The 19,835-nt window shown below is 43.5% G+C and overlaps 1 protein-coding gene across 2 annotated transcripts in view; it reads left to right on the top strand.

Moving 5' to 3' along the window:
• The window catches only part of fbn3 (fibrillin 3), a 225,098-nt gene that overhangs the window by 140,638 nt on the left and 64,625 nt on the right, over nt 1-19,835 (top strand). For both annotated transcript variants that reach the window (XM_078555790.1, XM_078555789.1), the window contains 9 exons: nt 456-578; nt 4,532-4,657; nt 5,550-5,675; nt 7,552-7,674; nt 8,831-8,953; nt 11,176-11,301; nt 11,848-11,970; nt 16,207-16,329; nt 18,387-18,548. In XM_078555790.1, coding sequence (XP_078411916.1) covers nt 456-578; nt 4,532-4,657; nt 5,550-5,675; nt 7,552-7,674; nt 8,831-8,953; nt 11,176-11,301; nt 11,848-11,970; nt 16,207-16,329; nt 18,387-18,548 — 1,155 coding nt within the window. The remainder of the gene's footprint in view (nt 1-455; nt 579-4,531; nt 4,658-5,549; nt 5,676-7,551; nt 7,675-8,830; nt 8,954-11,175; nt 11,302-11,847; nt 11,971-16,206; nt 16,330-18,386; nt 18,549-19,835) is intronic.

Raw genomic sequence — 19,835 nt, 5'->3', positions numbered from 1 at the left:
CAAATCCACCACTTTCTTTACCCATTTACAATAGCCTTTGTCTCAATGTCCAACTGTGGTAATTTGTCCCATAACCTGATTATCATTTGAGTGATAAAGTTACCAAATTATCCTTCTTCCATTTAAATTTTGTTTGATTTACAGCAGCTTTTGCTTCAACTGAATTTGTCAACTCCCTTTGTTAATTTGGGAAACCTCACCTCTCAATAACCTGTTTTCTAAAAAGAATGAATTCCAATGTACCCTTTCCCCAGGACATTGATCCCTCAGGCATGGTTATCCTTTATTGTGTCTTTTCAGGGCCATTTATACCCTTCCTTTGTTCTGAATACTAATCCTGCTCACGTTACTGCAGGAGATCCTCATTTTGTTTTTCACTGATGCCCTGTGAGATTAATAAAGTGTGTTTGTGCTACACAAAGTCCCAACCATCAGTTGACTTTTTCCTATTTCAGATATTGATGAATGTACGATCATGAACGGGGGATGTGACACACACTGCACAAACTCAGAGGGAAGCTACGAGTGCAGCTGCAGTGAGGGCTACGCGCTGATGCCCGATAAGAGGACATGTGCAGGTAGGCAGCATGGGACTCTTAAAACTGACTGTGTCCTGCAGTACAGTAAACTGTCATGGTGATACCAACAGACTTGAATATCGAGCCTGATGCTGTTTCCAAGCTGTGTACAATGTTACCTTTATTTCTGATTGGTTTACGACTCCCATTATAACTGAGCATCCATTAGGCATTGAGGGCCATCAGAGTTATATTCAACCACAATCTAATCTCAGGGGCCAGCATACCCCTCACTCAACCATTACCAACCAGACAGGTGATCAACGCTGGTTCAATGAGGAGTCAAGGAACATGTCAGGAGCAGCATACCTAAAAATGAGGTGTCAACCTGTTGAAGCTACAACACAGGATCACATGCATGCTAAACAACATAAGCAATGTGCAATAGACAGAGTTATGCGGTCCCACAACTAACAGATCAGATCAAAGCTCTGCTGTTCTGCCTCTGTCATGAATGGAGGTGGTCAATTAACCAGAGGAGGAACCCAGCATATCAGTGCAAAAGCAAGGCCTTTTCAAGCATTTTCAACCATCTTCAGACGGAAATACCAAATGGATGATCCATCCCGACCTCCTCCTGGGGTCCCCAATATCACAGATGCCAGTCCTCAACCATTTCATTTTATTTCACATGATATCAAGAAACATTGATCAAATTGGATATAGCAAAGGCCATGGATCCTGACAGTAGTACTTAAGACTGGTGCTCCAGAACGAGCTGCACCCCCAGACAAGCTGTACCAGTACAGCTACGACACTGGCATCTACCCGCCAATGTGGAAAATCGCCCAGGTATGTCCTGTATGCAAAAAGCAGGACAAATCCAACCTGGCCAATTACCACCCCACCAGACCACTCTCGATCATCAGAAGAGCGATGGAAGTTGTCAATGACGGTGCTATCCAGCAGCACTTGCTCAGCAGTAACCTGCACACCAATGCTCAGTTTGGGTTTCATCAGGGCTCCAGACCTCATTACAGCTTGGTCCAAACATGTAAAAAAGAGCTACATGCCAGTGGTGTGGTAGGAGTGACTGCCCATCAGGTAGCATATGACTGAACATGACATTAAGGAGCCCTCATAAAATTGATGTCAAGGGAAATCAGGGGAAAATGCTCCATCAGTTGGAGTCATACCTAGCACAAAGGAACATGGTTGTGGTTGTTGGAGGCTAATCATCTCAGCCCCAGAAGCAAGAGTTTCTCAGGGTAGTGTCCTAGGCCCAACCATCTTCAGCTGCTTCATCAACGACGTTCCCTCCATCATAAGGTCAGAAGTGGGGATGTTCGCTGATGATTCCACAGTGTTCAGTATCTTTATCCTCAGATACTGAAACAGTTTATGCCCACATGCGGCAAGACCTGGACAACATTCAGGTTTGGGCTGATAAGTGATAAATAACATTCACATCACACAAATGCCAGGCAATGACCATCTCCAACAAAAGAGAATCTAAACATCTTCCCTTGACATTCAATGGTATTGCCATCAGTGGGAGTTACTATTCACCAGAAACTGAACAGGGCCAGCCATATAAATACCATGGCTATATTAAAGCAAGTCAGAGGCTTTGAAAACTGTGGTGAGAAATCCACCTCTTTACTCACCAAAGCCTGCCCACCATCTACAAGGCACAGGTCAGGAGTCTGATTGAATACTCTACATTACTCTGCTCTACAAGGCAGAGTGTTTCTTAAATGATACAAGGTTGGGAAGTGTCAATGTCCAAAGGGACCTTGGGTGTCCTTGTTCATGAGTCAGTAAAAGCTAACAGGCAGGTGCAGCAAGCAATTTGGAAGGCAAATGGTATGTTAACCTTCATCATAAGGCTATTTGAGCTCAGGAGTAAGGATGTTTTGCTGCAATTGTGTAGAACCTTGGTGAGACCTCACCTGGAGTATTGTGTACAGTTTTGATCTCCTTAGGAAGGATATAGAGGTAGTGCAATGGAGGCTCACCAGACTAATGCCTGGGATGGTGGGATTGCCGCCTGAGGAGAGATTGTGGAAACTCGGCCTGTATTCTCCAGACTTTCGAAGAATGAGAGGTTGAAAGTTGCAAAATTCTTACAGGGCATGACAGGGTAGATGTAGATAGGATATTTCCCTTGGCTGATGAGTTTAGAACCAGGGGACACAGTCTCAGAATAAAGGGCAGGAGGAATTACTTCACTTAGAGGTTGGCGAATCTTTAGAATTCTCTAATTCTCTACCCTGAAGGCTGTGGAACCTCAACCATTGAGCATGTTCAAGACAGAAATTGATAGATTTCTGAAACCTAATGACATCAAGGGATATGGGGATAGTGGCATTGAGGTAGATGATCAGCCATGATCTAATTGAATGGGAGAGCAGGCTCCACAGGCCGAATGGCCTACTCCTGCTCCTATGTTCTTATGTTTTCCTGGATGAGTGCATCTCCAAAGCCATTCAAGAAGCTTGACACCATCTAGGACAAAGCAGGCACTTGATCAGCTCCTCATCCACTACCTTAAACATTCAATCCCTCCACTACTGATGCCAATGGCAGCAGTGTGTACAATCTACAAGACTCACCAAGGCTCCTTCGACAGCACCTTCCAAACCTAGAAAGACAAGAGCAGCAGATGCATGGGAACACCACCACCTGACAAGTTCCCCTCCAAGCCCCACACCATCCTGAGTTGGAACTATGTCGCTGTTCCTTCACTGTCATTGGGTCAAAATCCTGGAACTCACTCCCTAACCGCACTGTGGGTGTACTTGCACTAGATGAACTGCAACCGTTCAAGAAGGATGCTCACCACCAGCTCCTCAAGGGCAGTTAGGAATGGGCAACAAATGTTGTCTTTTCCAGCAACGCTCACATCCTATGAATGAATTTTTAAAAGTCCAGACTTGAAACCTCATTTGTCGACTGATGACTCAACAGTTTATGTTTCTAAAGAGTTGAGCTATTGTCTTTGAATCCTGTTACTTAAACCAAACCTGTTGAGGGATATGGGGCAAAGGTATGTATAAGGAGTTAGGTACAGATCAAACACGATCCTATTGAATGGCTCAACAGGCACGAGGAGCTTAATGACCTTCTCCTGTTCCTATGAGAAACTTATCTATGTCGGGAAGGAGTAGGTGGGGGTGGGCGCGGACCAGATTGCTGCCCGCGATCGGCTGCGCACTGCCATTTTACGTGGGCGGGCCAATTAAGGCTCATCCAGCATAAAACATGTTCCATAGGGCCCAGCGCCACCTGCGCGGGCGGGGAGAGGAGGGAGAATCGGGGCCTGCACTCTTTCGCGCATGCGTGCGAAAGAGCACAGCAATCTCCCTGAGGCACGGAGCTGCCTCAGGGAGATTAAGTACATATTGAAATTTTTTAATAAAGAAAGAGAAAAATTATTTAGACGTGGCCCCCCATGGCTGGGGTATGTTTGTCAATTTAGCAAAATTTATTCATTGATTTTATTAAACCTTCAGGAAACGTCATCCCGCCCGTGGATGAGGTTTCCTGAAAAACGCGAAGGCCGCTTAAGGTTGGACCTCATCATTGAGCCCGCCGAACAAAATATCTAAATGACGCGCGATGACGTCAGGACGCACGCCAGACGTCATCGCGCGTCATTTTGCACCTCGGTGTGTCGAGCCCGCCCCCACACGCCGACGGCAACTTTCTGACCTATGTTCTTATGCTTGGCGACGGGTGGAACTTGGCTGTTTCTGCTGCTGTACTTTTATCAGACAAAGCAATAAATGAAATACTTCATGGTGGATGGGGCTACCGTTCTTGGATAAGGTATAATCAGTTCCTTACAGCAGCACCCCCTCCGCTCACTGGAACAGATTGTGATGTGTAGACATTCCCTGACCAACACAGGTCAGACAGAGGTTAAAGGATTACAAAAATTGAGATCTAAGTGGAAGAAATTGGTGTAAAGTTGAACATTTTTGGTGACCTATCGATTTTTATTTGTTCAGATATTGATGAATGTGAGGAGAATCCTGATATTTGTGAGGGCGGACAGTGTACCAACATCCCTGGGGAGTATCGATGCCTCTGCTATGATGGGTTTATGGCTTCCATGGACATGAGGACCTGTCTAGGTGAGAGCTGAAGTCCATTAGCTTTGTTAAAGCTTTACATGATTAGCAGCAGCCACATATACATCAAGAATAGTGCCATCTGCGTTTAGAGATAACAGGAGAATATTTCAGAATTATTGACTTTTTTAATGATTTTAATGATGTTGTCACTCTTCCTTCCATTTAAGGCCCAGTTCCCAGGTAACAGTAATCCAGGGCAGGTCACATGATGTGGACCACAGCAATTGACAGCATGTTGCTCACTACAGATGGAGGCTAGGCTGGAGCAAAGTTTATTTTTACACAAGGCCTCAAGGCCCATCATGAAACTGATGGGGTTTTAGTGTCTCCTACATGCATAAGAAGGGAGGAAAAGGCAAAGTGATTCATGCGAAGCAGGGGCAGACACAAGTCATGTGGGAGGAGGATGCAATGGCAGTTTATGGGAGGTGAAAGAGTCAGTGGTGACTGTGAAGAAGGATGGAGTCAGTGATGAGTGGGGGGAGGGACAGAGTCAGTGGTGAATGAGGGGAGGGATGGAGACAGAGGTGAGTGAGGCAGAGGGATGGAGCCAGTGATGAGTAGGGAGAGTGACAGAGATAGAGGTGAGTGGGAGGGATGGATAAAGATAGAGGTGAGCTGGGGGAGGGACAGAGCCAGTGGTGAACGGGGGAAGGATGAACCCAATGGTGTTTGCCGTGCAGTTGTTGCAAAACAGATTGAAAACAGCTAGTGTATGACTCATCTGTAACCAATTGAAATTGCAAAGCACAATATTTGAACTTAAGCTGCTACCCCCTCAGTACCAGCACAGATTCAACCTGCGAACCTGTGACTTCTAATAACTTCTGGCCTGCTCCAATTTCGTTACTTAATGTGGAAAAAAATCTTTCATTTTGAACTTTCCTTCCAGATGTTAACGAGTGTGACCTGAACCCTAACATCTGTCTCCATGGTGACTGTGAGAACACCAAAGGCTCTTTTATCTGCCATTGCCAGCTGGGATACTTTGTGAAGAAAGGAACAACAGGGTGCACAGGTGGGAACTTTAACTCTTCACTTTGTTCTCTTGCAGACTTTCCACTGATGTTCAAGCCCAATCTGTGCTCTGCAATCAAATCAAAGGCTTTGTTCAGAGTTCAATGCAAGCATTATAAATCTTTCCAAGTTAGTTTAAAGTGGCCAAATTTTATTCTGTTTAAACCAGCAACATGCTGCCCTGCATACTCTCGCCCCTTCCTACATCCTCACTGTGTCGAAATCAAGGCTCGCCACAGCCTCTCCTCCTCAACTTACTCTTTCCCAGGACCTGAAACCTTGAAACTCCTTAGCCCTGATTTTAACTTACTCAAAACTCATTCACTTATCCAGAGTTAAAATTGAGCTCCTTGTCTCCCTCACTCTTTCTTTCTCCTAAATTCTGCTTTATCCCATGAGAAAGTGCCAGGCTGATATAAGCGCCCCTACCTCTGCCCCGGCAGTGTACCTGAGCCCCAACCTCTCACTTTTTCACTTCCTACACCGGCCATCCTGGGGCCTATCGGAGTGAAATCCTTGACTTAGGGCCTAATTAGAAGTAGTTTATGCTCACTAACAGTTAGGTTGAGACCAGAGGCGAGAGTTCCCCTTTTCCTGGGGTGCACTCAGACGAACACCCCTACTATGCTGACATGGGATTTCCAGAGCTTTCTCAAGGAATAAGCTTAAAGTTGATGCAAGCCCAATGTAAGCATCCAAATGAGACAGGTTGTTCCTGGCCTTTTACCTTACTTCCCTCTATCCATGTTTCCTACATTACATCTGTGACTACAGGTGGAATTTTACGGCCCCTCCCACTGGCAGGATTTTCCAGTCCCGCCGAAGTCAATGGACTTTTGAACAGCTCACCGCATTTTACATCCCCGTCCCCACCGCGACAGGGCCGTAAAATTCCGCCCTAGACTTCAAAGTGCTTCATTGGCTGTATAGTGCTTCCGAAAATCTGAGCTAGTGAAAGGCGCTGTATAAATGGAAGACTTTCTTTTTGGACATCCACGATTGAAAGGACATTGAAGTCATAGAGAGTGTAGCATTCACAACAATGATGCCAGGGTTGGAAATCTATAGATATAAGGAGGTACTTGAGATGTTGGGATTATTTCCAATAGAACAAACAAAGCTACAAGGAGAGTTAATACAGATTTGTAAAATTCTAAAGTGTTTCTCATAAGGTGAACAGGGAAATACTAATTCATCTGTTGGAAAGGTCGGTAATAAGCAGTCATTAATCTTAAATTGTCAATAACTGGGTGGTTAGAAAAGTGTCTTCAGGTAGAATGTTTCGGGATGATCCACCAGAATTAGTTGAGGCAGAGACCATCAAATCTTTTAAGTGGAAAATGAATAGCTATTTGGAGCAAAGGAAAATCCAGGATGAGAGGGAGAGGGTGGAGCAGTGGGATCAGATTTTGGATCGCCCTAGCAAAGAGCCAGACAGACACAAGTAAGTTATAAAATTCTATGGTTTTAAATTTCCAGTGAGCCTTGTGCCCAGTCTTACAGCACTCGTTCCATTGACTGATCACATTGCGCCAATTTGCAGCACATTGGGTGATTTCCCTGACCTTAGCACACCTAAGAGTTGTATCATATTAAAAAAAAATGAGATCAGCGCTTAATATAGAAAAAGTAATGAATCAGGATTTTACTCAGAATTTTTTTTTAACATTGTCTAATCTGTACCAGAACTTCCAACAACACTAATGCATCCTGGAATATTTTGTCATTAAAGCAAATTAATCTGTACAAAATATGGCAGATTAATCCTTCATTCTCTGAGGTAAATTTGTTATTTTGGGTGATTCTATAGTTGGAATGTTCCTGGCCTGTAAGCACCATTAAAGTTTTGCCACTCAAAGCTTCTTCCACTTTTTCAGATATTGACGAGTGTGAAATTGGAGCTCACAACTGTGACATGCACGCCTCTTGTGTAAATGTGCCAGGGAGCTTCAAGTGCAAGTGTCGTGATGGATGGATTGGAGATGGACTTGAGTGTATCGGTGAGTGTATCAATGCATTCGGGTTTTCTTCAGTTAATTTGGGGAAACCAACTTAATTTTCAACAAGAAGGAGAAAATGAAATCGGAGAGATTCTGTCTTAGCACTTTCTTCAAGCAAGGCTTTCCAAGTCAGGTTGATGTATGACTTGGAGGGGAACTTACAGATGGTGGTGGTCCCATGTGCCTGCTGCCCTTGTTCTTCCAGGTGGTAGAGGTAGTGGTTTGGGAGGTGCTATTGAAGATGTATTGGCAAGTTGCTGCAGTGCCTCATATAGATGGTGTACACTGCTGCCATGGTGCACTGGTGGTAGAGGGAGTAAATGTTTAAGGGGGTGAATGGGATGCTGCTTTTACCTTCACAAAGAGCTGAATTTAAGGAGTCTAACAGTTAAATCTATGCCAGCTTAATCATAATTACAGTCTGTTACCCAAGTTAACTGTGCATGAAGTACCTGTGACTTTGTGATTAAAGGGCTGGTGTTTAATGGGTTAGAGTTTGGTGAGCCTGTTTTTTGATTTGCTTACTTAAAGGGCATAATCACATAAGTCACATCATCATATCACATCTGTGTGAACCCCCTGTGATCGTTACAATGGATGGCTCTCCTTGCCCCACACCCTCTCACCAGCCCCACCCTCCCAACCTCACTGGAGATTTGCTGCTGCTCATTCATGAAGTTGCCCCCTCTCCCATTTCTCCAGTGTAACTGTGTAGCATGAGGCCACAAAGGCCTCAGGTGCCATACCCAGGCTGTGCTGTTACCCAATCACAGCCTGTCTCAGTGGTTGGGATGGAACAATTGGCCTCAGCGCCCTGAAGCTGCAAAGAGGGAAGATAAGCCAGGGTGCCAATAAATATTCACACTTTATTTAATTTATTTGAATCTGAACATATAAAAATAAAACCTGAAGCTTAAAATGTTGCAGTGACTATAACATTGTGGGGCATTAACATATTCAACAGCTATTCCTCTCTGTTATATTGTAACCGAGGCACTCGATTGAGATTAAGACACCGCCGGTGAAGTGCTGAGGAACAAGAAAGTTCTGGCTCTTACCGTTAGTTGGTTGCTGGGTAAAGCCTCATGGAATGAGGGATTTGTGTGTTCTTGGCATTTGACTTACGATGACCTTTGATTTGATTTTTCCATTGCAGATCTGGATGAGTGTGCCACCGAGGAGCACCAGTGCAATCCCAGTGCCAACTGCATGAACACACCAGGCTCATATCGCTGTGCCTGTAAGGATGGTTTCAGTGGTGATGGCTTCAGTTGCTCAGGTAACAAGTCTCAGCAAGAAGGTGAAAAAGAAGCAAGCTGAACTGCTTGCAGCTGGTCTGGGATATTGCGCTGCTCCATGCTCTGAAAGTGTGGGACTGTTGCTGAGTCTGGTGACCAGTTGCTAAAATGAGGCATCGTTTATGTGACTTTGGGTCTATTTTACCTGCTCTTGTCTCTGGTGCTGTCTTTAGGGCCTTGTGACCCTTTAACTTCCAAACAATCTGCACTAATACTGATGTCACCAGAAGTTGTAGGAACCACCTCAAGGGGAATTCTCCCCCGTTTCTCCACCGCCCCCCCCCCAACCCCCCTCAATCTTTCCAGGCAGTGGTACTGCCAGACTTTTCCCATCTCTTGGCAGGCTCAGTCTGGTTATCAGAGATGTGGGGCTGTGATTCAGGCTTACCCAGGTGCTTTGTTTTTCCTGCCCAGCCAATGATGAGTGCATTTCACAACTCAATTTAGCAACCAGGGGTATTCAAGTAGAGTCACCTGCAGAAGCAAGCAATTGTTTGTCAATCCTAGTAACAAAGGGTTAAACGGACAGGCAAATCAATTGAGTTTGTTTGACTGGCTTTTTGCAGACGCTATTGAAAAGGAGTAGCTCCCCATTCTCTAACGCACAACTCAGTTTGCAAATATGTAGGTGGCTTACCCATAAAGCAGAGAATTGGGGCAGAATTTTTACCTCATCGGGCAGGCCTGGGAGCGGCTGCGCAACAGTCCACCACCCGCGATCGGGCCCCGACTGCGATTTCACGCTGTCTGGCCAATTAACAGCCAGCCAGCGTGAAACTCACGCTGAAACACTCAGCGCTGCTGGGGTGGCGGAGGCAGGGTGGAGGGGGCGAGGAGGCGAGAGCTGAAGTCTGCGCATGGGCGTGAGTGCGCCAAGTGAAAGCTCCCTGAAGGCACAGAGCTGCCCCAGGGAGCTGAAGCTTTTTAACATTAAAAATAAGGATTTCAAAAATAAGGAAAACATGTCCCCTCATGTGACTCTGTCACATGAGCAGGGACATGCTAAAAATGAGTTTTAAAAATTTTTATTTTTTTTATTTACTATCCGAAACCTCATCCCACCTGTGGATGAGGCTACATTAAAAATGCAAAGGCTATCTGGCTTATTTGCCCACACGCCAACCAAACAGCTGGACGGGGAGCGAAAAATTCAATTTAATTAATTGATTAAGGGCCTTAATAGGCCTCTTAATTGTCGATAGGTGCGTTGCTGCCTCTCGCGTGCACTCGCCGAGTGAAATGTCGCAAGAGTGTGCAATGATGTCGGGATGCTCGCCCAACATCGCGCAATATTTCACTCCCGTTCGGGTCGGGCACATGCCCGCCCGACGAAGGAAAAATTCTGTCCTTGGTATGAAGTGTCTGATCCTGCAAAGTCTTGGCTTTTCAAAAATCAGTCTAGGAGATAGAGACATTGTATTCGACTCAAACAAAAAGCAGTAAATACCATAACAGGTACCACAAAGACATGCCATTTGCCACCCGTGGTGTTTGACAAATCTTGTCTATGTTAGGGCTGTCTTGCTTAGATTATGCCACTGCTTCTAACACAGAAATGTGCTCTGTACTCATTTTGCATATCCATTCGTCTGCTAATCAACACTATTGACTCGATAGAAGACAATACCACCCTAAAACAATCTGTCTTTAAGCAGGTTGCAAAGAAGAGACCCATAAACTAGAGGCAGAAGTGAACCATTTGTGTCCCAGTAGTTTTCTATCACCCCTCTGTATGGCGATTTTCCAGCTATCTAGTCCAGTTAGAATTGAAACATCACATTTTTTATGGAATTTCACTGGTAACTGACTTTGTGTTCTCATTGAAGCTGTGGATCCTGGTCCACAGTGTTCATGAAGCTGAGTCAATATAAATGGAGAGGATCCTCCAACATTGGGACTCCAGTAATATAAATCAATAAATTGATCAGTATGACTTCCAGGCCATAGAAATAACTTGCCGAGTATTCCCCCTCATCTGCGGGTTAAAGTAGAAAATGAATAACAAAGTTATAGCAGGGAGGATGAGGGAGGATTTTCTGTAACTTACAGGGTATTACCCTGTGTCTACCTGAGTGTTTCCCTGTACATACTGACACCCTCCTATTAGCCAAGTAACCTGGAGGAAGTGTCAGAAGGAAGCCCCTGGAGTATGGACTGTACCGCTGTTGTTCACTCTGTTCTACTGACCTGTTTTTCTGTGCAGATGTGGACGAGTGTGCAGAAAACGTGAATCTGTGTGAGAACGGGCAGTGTCTGAATGCTCCTGGAGGATACCGCTGTGAATGTGAAATGGGATTCACACCAACCGAGGATAGCAAGGCATGCCAAGGTAAGGTTGTAAGAAAGGCTTCTTCAGGAAGCCACAAGACATTCACATTCTAGTGAATATTCAGTCACTACTCACAACATTAGTAACATTCAGTAGCGCAGATGGTCAGAAGCAGACTCACCACATCTTGGCAGTAACTTGGGCTCTTTCACCGGCTGGCTTTGGCCTTCTCTTTGTTTGTTCAGTGATTGTACAGACCTGATTATTGAACTTGACAGATACTTGTCAGATTAATAGATACCCACTTGTAATAGAAACTGAGGATGCTGATGACTGACGAGATGTTTGCCATAGTTCCTGTTTCTCTCGCTAATAGTTTTAATCTTTTATCTGGAGATACCTAACAATGTTGATCCACTGTAATCAGTCCAAGAATTTGTTGGCAATAGTTTTCTGAGCACATCTGTTGATAAATAATGCTGATTGTTTTCAGGGGTCCTGTGTGCCTAAGACACCTGCTGCTTTCTTTGATGTGACTCAGTGCATAATGGATGCGTCAGACCTTGCCTTGCAATGTTCCATAATACCCCTTTGTGTTTTCTTCAGATATTGATGAGTGCACCTTCCAGAACATTTGTGTTTTTGGCACTTGCCAGAACCTACCCGGAATGTTCCGCTGTGTTTGTGATGATGGCTATGAGCTGGATAGAAGTGGGGGCAATTGCACAGGTGAGCTCAAACTGACAATGGATGATTTCTGCATTCAGTCTCATTAATAGCTGATCTTTAATGGATCAATGCCACATCTAGTCTAATTAATCAATCTGACATTAACTAATCAGTGCCACATTTAGTCTCTGATAAAAACGGATGGTTAGGCTTTGTGATATGTAAGGAGTTGTTTTGTGATTTATAAGTAATTAGAATTAAGCAATAAACTCTTTATCTTTGTAAAATATCTAGATATTGTATTAGCAGAGTACAGAGACTATCTCACATGCCTTGACCTTCAATAACTCATGACTTTGATTTAACTTATGAGCTTTCTTACAAAAGATCTGGCCTCACAGGCTTTCCACAGATCTAATAAGTCACCATGATTGTGCTGCCTCAAACTTTGCAGTGGAAACGTCAGGAAACAGTGAGTTATAGAAAATAAATGGTTCAGTCAGGCAACTGATTCAAACACACAGTTAATGCAGCTATCTTGTAATACAGGATCTGGTAATGTGTCATGAGGCAGGTTTAATAAATGATCTCAGAGTAAAAGATCCCCTAGGAAACAGTGACCATAAGATGGTACAATTTAGCATTCAGTTTGAGAGTAAGAAACTTGGGTCAGAAATAACTGTACTAAACTTAAATAAGGGTAATAATAAAAGAATGAGGGCAGAGTTGGCTGGAGTGGACCGGGAAAAGAGCTTGGCAGAAAAGACGGTTGATGAACAATGGCAGACATTTAAGAAAATAGTCCATGACTCACAACAAAGATATATCCCAGTAAGGAAGAAGGATTCTAGGAAGGGGATAAACCAACCATGGTTAACCAAGGAAGTTAAGGATAGTATCAAATTGAAAGAAAAACATATAATGTGGCAAAGATTAGTGGTAAGCCAGAGGATTGGGAAAGTTTTAAAAACCAACAAAAGATGACCAAAAAAATAATAAAGAGAGAAAATAAACTTTGAGGGTAAACTAGCAAGTAATATAAAAGTGGGCAGTAAGAGCTTCTTGAAATGTATACAAAGGAAGAGAGAGATCAAAGTGAACACAGACCTCTTAGAAAATGAGGCAGGGGAAATAATAATGAGAAATGGCAGAGGAGTTGAATAAATACTTTGTATCAGTCTTCACTGTAGAAGATACTGATTGTGTTCCAAAAATACTAAATAATCAAGGGGCAAAAGTGGAGAGGAAATAAATAAAATAACTATCACTAGAGAAAAAGTACTAGGGAAACTAATGGGGCTAAAGGCCAATAAGTCCCCTGGACCTGATGGGTTGGATCCTAGGATATTAAAGAAAGTAGCTACAGAGATAGTGGATGCACTGGCAGTAATCTTCCAAGAATCCTTAGATCCTGGAAAAGCCCCAGAAGATTCAACAACTGCCAATATAACACCCTTATTCAAAAATGGAGAGAGACAAAAAACAGGTAACTATAGCCCAGTTAGCTTAACATCTGTCATTGGGAAAATGTTAAGAGTCTATTATAAAGGATGTAATAGCAGAGCATTTAGAAATGCATAATATAATCAAGCAGAGTCAGCATGGTTTCATGAAGGGGAAATCATGCCTGACAAATTTATTTGAATTCTTTGAGGAGGTAACAAGCAGGATAGATAAAGGGGAACCAGTAGGTGTAATATATTTGGATTTCCAAAAGGCGTTCGATAAGGTACTGCATGTAAGGTTACTTAATAAGGTAAGAGCCAGTGGTGTTGGGGGTAGTATATTAGCATGGTTAGAGGATTGGCTAACTAATAGAAGACAGAGAGTTTAGATAAGGGGGGCATTTTCAGCTTGGCAACCTGTAACTAGTGAAGTGCCCCAAGGATCAGTGCTGGGGCCACAATTATTTACAATATATATTAATGGCTTGGATGAGGGAAGTGAATGTACTATCGCCAAGTTTGTGAATGACACAAAAATAGGTAGGAAGGCAAGTGGTGAGGATGACACAAAGAGTCTACAGAGGGATAAAGACAGGTTAAATGAGTGGGCAAAACTTGGCAGATGGAATATAATGTGGGAAAATGTGAGGTTATGCACTTTGGCAGGGAGAATAGAGGAGCTGAATATTATTTAAATGGAGAAAGACTGCGGAAAGCTGCAGCACAAAGGGATTTGGGGGTCCTCGTGCATGAATCACAAAAAGTTAGTGTACAAGTTCAGCAGGTAATTGGGAAGGCAAATGGAATGTTGGCCTTTATTTCAAAGGGAATGGAGTATAAAAATAGGGAAAAGCAAAATACTGCAGATGCTGGAAACCTGAAACAAAAGCAGAAAATGCTGGAAAAACTCAGCAGGTCTAGCAGCATCTGTGGAGAGAGAAACAGAGTTAATGTTTCGATTCCACATGACCCTTCAGAGCTCTGAAGAAGGGTCATATGGACTCTAAATGTTAACTCTGTTTCTCGCTCCACAGATGATGCTGGACCTGCTGAGATTTTCCAGCATTTTCAGTTTTTGTTTTGATAAAAATAGGGAAGTCTTGCTAAAACTATACAAGGCACTAGTTAGACCACACCTAGAATACTGTGAACAGTTTTGGTCCCCTTCTCTAAGGAAAGATATATTGGCATTGGAGGCAGTCCAGAGAAGGTTCACTAGGTTGATCCCGGGTATGGAGGGATTTTCTTATGAGGAGAAGTTGAGTAGGTTGGGCCTGTACTCATTGGAGTTTAGAAGAATGAGAGGTGACCTTATTGAAACATATAAGATTCTTAGGGGACTTGACAGGGTAGATGCTGAGAGGCTGTTTCACCTTGTGGGAGAATCTAGGACCAGAGGGCATAATCTCAGAGTAAGGGGTCACCTATTTAAGACAGAGATGAGGAGGAATTTCTTCTCTCAGAGGGTAGTCAATCTGTGGAATTCTTTACCACAGAGGGCTGTAGAGGCTGGGTCATTAAGTATATTCAAGGCTGAGGTAGACAGATTTTTAATCAGTAAGGGAATCAAGGATTATGGGGAAAAGGCAGGAAAGTGGAGTTGAGGAATGTTAGATCAGCCATGACTTCATTGAATGACGGAGCAAACTCGATGGGCCGAACGGCCTACTTCTGTTCCTACATCTTATGGTCTAGCAAAGAGAAGAGGACACTGGGGATCGAAGCGCAGACTCTGGAACTGTAATCACAAGATCGAGTTTCACCCTAATGGCATGTGTGACAATATTATAGCCTCATAACTCAACCCCAGCCATTTGGTGTTGTCTATGAATATGTCAGCTGTAACTCAGTGTAGCACTCTTGTCTCTAAGTCAGAAGGTTGTTGATTCAAGTTCCACTCCAGACAGTAAACAAAAAATCTAGGCTGACACTCCTGTGCATTACAGAGGGAGTGCTGCACTATTAGAGGTGCCGTCTTACAGATGAGATGTTAAACCAAAGTCCTGTTATTCCTCTCAGTGGCCGTAATAAATCCCATGGCAATGTTTTTGAAGAAGAGCAGGGGAGTTTGCCCTAGTGTTCTGGCCAAAATTTATCCCTCAATCAACATAACAGCAAACTGACGATCTGGTTATTTATCATATTTGTTGTTTGTTGCACCTTGCTGTGCGCCAATTGGCTGCCATGTTTCCTACAATATAAAAATGACTATACTTCAACAGTATTTCATTGGCTGTAAAGCTTTTCGGGGCGCTCTGAGGTCGTGAAAGGTGCTACTTAAATACAAGTCTGGGAAAGTTATAAAATCCTGGTGATTTAGTTGATGCATGGACATAGTGCGTTTGAATGCCAACATCGTGGTGACGGTGGAACAGGCAGACAGTGAACAGACACCTGAGGGACAGCCAACCCTGGAGTATGATCACATGTACCTGATGGTCAGGGTGAAGTGACATAGTACAGCCTAGAGCAGCACTCAGTCAGCTGCAGTTGATCACCAGGAACAGAGGAGTGAAGATTAATAAAAACATCATAGGGTCAACTAAATCTAAATGTATTCCATATCCATCAAGTATATTAAGCATATAAAAGAGAAAGAAAGACATAAATTTGCAAACCACATAGCATCTACAAGATCACTGAATGGCCTACTTCTGTACTGCACCTTACTATGATACACTGATGTATTGACTGAATAATAAATAATCATACAAGGAAGCATGCATTACTGAGATGGTAAGAAATGAGTTTCAGAACCTGATTGATGATGGATTCATAATTGATAGTTAATCAATTGTTTGATGGATTGGATGATTCATTGTTTAATGATTGACTGAGTTTACGTTCACAGATATCAATGAATGTGCTGACCCTGTAAACTGCATCAATGGCCTATGTGTGAACACCCCTGGGAGCTACCTGTGTAACTGCCCGACAGATTTCGAGCTGAACCCCACAGGGGTTGGCTGTGTGGGTAAGTTTTATTTCCACTTTTGGATGATTTATTGACAGTAACATTTAATGTTTTCATGGAAACGGAAGCACTAAATTGTAGAATAAATAAATTGTAGAATAAATTATAGAATATGGCAGTTGCTGGTGAGAGCACAAGTCTCTGTCATCGGGGCAGAGGTGCTCAGAGATGGGTTATCATAGCAATGAATCTCGTGCCTAGTCAGTCATTTGAATTCAATTCACAGGCCTCTTCTTGGTATATTATAAAAATGGAATTCTCCAACCCAATGGTCCCTAAGCTAAATCATCCAAGGCTATCATTTTCCAAGCTATGCTCACTGCAAATCCCAATCTGATCTGGTATAAAACATTGGCAATGTTACAGGATTTCCATTACTCCAGGAATTAGAGGAGATAAAATCCAGTCTTCTGTCTCCATGATAGAGTGGTGCTTAGGGCAATTAACAGTTCCCCACCCTCATAAGTTCTTCTTCAGTCAGTATACAATCTTACGTACCATGAACTCTACACATCCAGTTAATCTCTTTCCACAGCGCATATAGTCCTTAAACTATCAGGGACTGTACCCCTTCTACCATTTAATCTTCCCAGGGAAAGTTCTGAACACTCCCTCATAAATAAACATTCAGTATATTCACCCATCCACACATCTCAGGTGTTCATTTCTGACTGCCTCCCATCCACTCAAATAATTGTCGCTCCTCCACACCAGAGCCGTGCTCAGTAACAGGCTGATACTCAGTGCCTTGAACGTGGGATGGAGCAGTTTCTTTTGGCTGTTTCTAGCTCACTGCTGTCAATGGGTGATTAGGCCCATTACTCCCATTACTCTCTACTGTCGGGCTCTAAATGTAAAGAAAATATTTAGTCGTTGATTAAAGAATTGTTGTCCTTCAGGAGATAGGGCCTTCACCTGTCCTTGGCTTGATGTGTTATACATAAGGTTGATAATTGTATCAACTTCACAAACATGACCAGGATTCAAATCTTCAATTAATTTTCACACACGCACACACTATGCACATGCACACACACAAGCATACGCACACTCATGCATGTACATCCACATGCAAACCAAGGTCTAATATCTGAAGTGATACAAAAATTTACTTGTACTTCTTTCAATTTAGTATATTTGCTGCTCACAATGTGGCCTCCTCTGTATTGGGGAGACCAAACGTAGGCTGGATGACCATTTTGCAGAAAACTTCCATTCAGTCTGCAGGCATAACCCCAAGTCCAGTCACCTTTCATTTTAATTCTCCACTTGGCTCCCAATCTGACCTTTCTGTCTTTGGCTTCTGCAGTGTTCCAGTGAAGCTCAACAAAGCTCGAGGAATCTTTCATCTGGGCACTTTGCAGCCTTATGGACTCAACACTGAGTTCAACAATTTTAAATCATTACCTCTGCCCCATTTTGTTTCCTTTTTCTCAATGTTTTATTTCGTTCTTCCTTCTCCCTTACTTCCTTTTCTTTGCTTTCCTAAAGCAGCTATTCAGGATCTTGCCATCACACCTTCTCTAGACACATCTTTATGTTTCTTTACTTGTTCTATTGCCACTTCCTTTGGCCTTGCACCATGCAACCTTTTGTCATTTAATCTCTCCTGCCCTCCACTGATCACAGACCTTTTCTTTTGTTCTTTTTCCACCCTCCTCCTTTTAACATGGTCAAAACCTAATACGTTTCTAACTTTTCCCAGTCCTGATGACAGGTTAGTGACCTGAGACGTTAACTCTGTTTCTCTCTCCACAGATACTGCCAGACGTACTGAGTATTTCCAGCATTTTCTGTTTTTATTTCAAATATCTGAAGGGTTGCCTCAGCCATCCCCCAGTAAAGTCACACACAAAATGACAGCAATGTGGAACACCGTACACATTATATGGTTCACAATCTGTTATATAAAAACTATATTGGACAATCCTGTTTTTTTTTCTGCTGCCTCTGTAAGACTACATTCTGAAATATCCCTCTTGATGATTCTCTGGTACCCTCCCTACACAGGCGTGGTCAGTGTATAAGCTTACCACTCATGTTTTGCTTTATTACAGACACGCGTGTTGGTAACTGCTTCCTAGAGACATTGCCAAGGGGAGATGGTGGCATTTCATGCAGTGCAGAGATTGGCGTTGGCGTCACTCGAGCCTCGTGCTGTTGTTCCCTGGGAAGGGCTTGGGGGAACCCTTGTGAATTCTGCCCTCTGGTCAACTCAAGTAAGTGCAACCAATGTATTTCAGGTACTTTGGCCATACCTTTGTGGGGTGGTTGTGAAGATGGAAGGAGATTTAAATGTAAATTATGTAAGGAGAAATCTAACATCTCATGAAGCCTCCCTCTGAAGACTGGTTCAGAGAAAAACACAATGGATTTTCTTGGGATTACGTCCTTGTCATGTGCTGTGGAAGTTAAATATTTCTGTATTTTCTAATGAGCCATGCATATTGCAGGATTCTGAAATTTTATAACATCATGAGCAGCAATGTCAAGCCAGCACCTGCCCAGATCCTTCAATCCCTGCTCCATCTTGAGTTAGTGGTCACAGCAGGGCATACTATAATTTGACCTCAGCTCCCCTGGTAATTGGTTCCATGCCCTGGATGTACTATCCAGCCATCACCAATACAAAGCAGGAGTTGGCACTTTCTTAGCAGCAAGCCACCAACTTGAATCGCAGTCTCCTTTACTGATTGCACTCAGACTGGCTCTAGACCAGAAGGAAGCAGTTTGAGATAAAGGACAGGTTATAATATGGGTGTCCTGTACCATTTAAATTTGCAATGACTGAAATTAAGTTTCTAGGCACGAATGTAATCCTAGCTGAGCAAAGATTAAAGCAATGATACAATAGAGAGAAATAAGAAAGGTTGACAACAGAGAGAAAACTTAGAGAAAAAAGGTAAGAGAGAGATGGAAGGCTGGAAATAAGGGGCAGAATTTTTTATTTGTCCAGCAGGCGGGCGCATGCCTGACCCGAACGGGAGTAAAATAGTGTGTGATGACGTTGGGTGAGCGTCCCTCGCATGATATTTTGCTCAGCGGGCACGCGTGGGTGCCGGAGTGGCGCCCGCCATTAATTAAGCAGCCACTTAAGGCCCTTAACAGTCCTATTGACTGTGATTTTTCCTTGCCCGTGCGATTTCCTGCTCATCACATGGGCAAAACGGGCAGGCGGCCAACCGACATTTTCACAAACCTCATCCAAGGGTGGGATAACGAGGGTCCGCAGCATTGCCAGTGTGAGCGGTGAGCAGTTTTGGAGACAGTTTGCAGCTGGTTGCTTATTCGTACTTAGCAGCTTCATTTCAGGACTCATTGCTGTCTGCCAGGCCCCTAGAGGATTCAGACAGTGTGGATCGTTCAAGGAATCAGACAGCCTTCCCTTACCCTGGTAATGGGGATTGTGGTCTTCCTCCTCTGAGGAGTAAGAGAGAGGCAGAAGGTAGAGGAGGCCATGTGTCCCTGTGCAACTTCCAGAGGAGGGACCTATAGGGGGAGAGGTG

Source organism: Cetorhinus maximus, chromosome 13, assembly GCF_964194155.1.
Source record: "Cetorhinus maximus chromosome 13, sCetMax3.hap1.1, whole genome shotgun sequence".
Lineage (NCBI taxonomy): Eukaryota > Metazoa > Chordata > Chondrichthyes > Lamniformes > Cetorhinidae > Cetorhinus > Cetorhinus maximus.
Note: the sequence above shows the minus strand (reverse complement) of the source record. Positions and strands in the feature narration are given on the sequence as shown.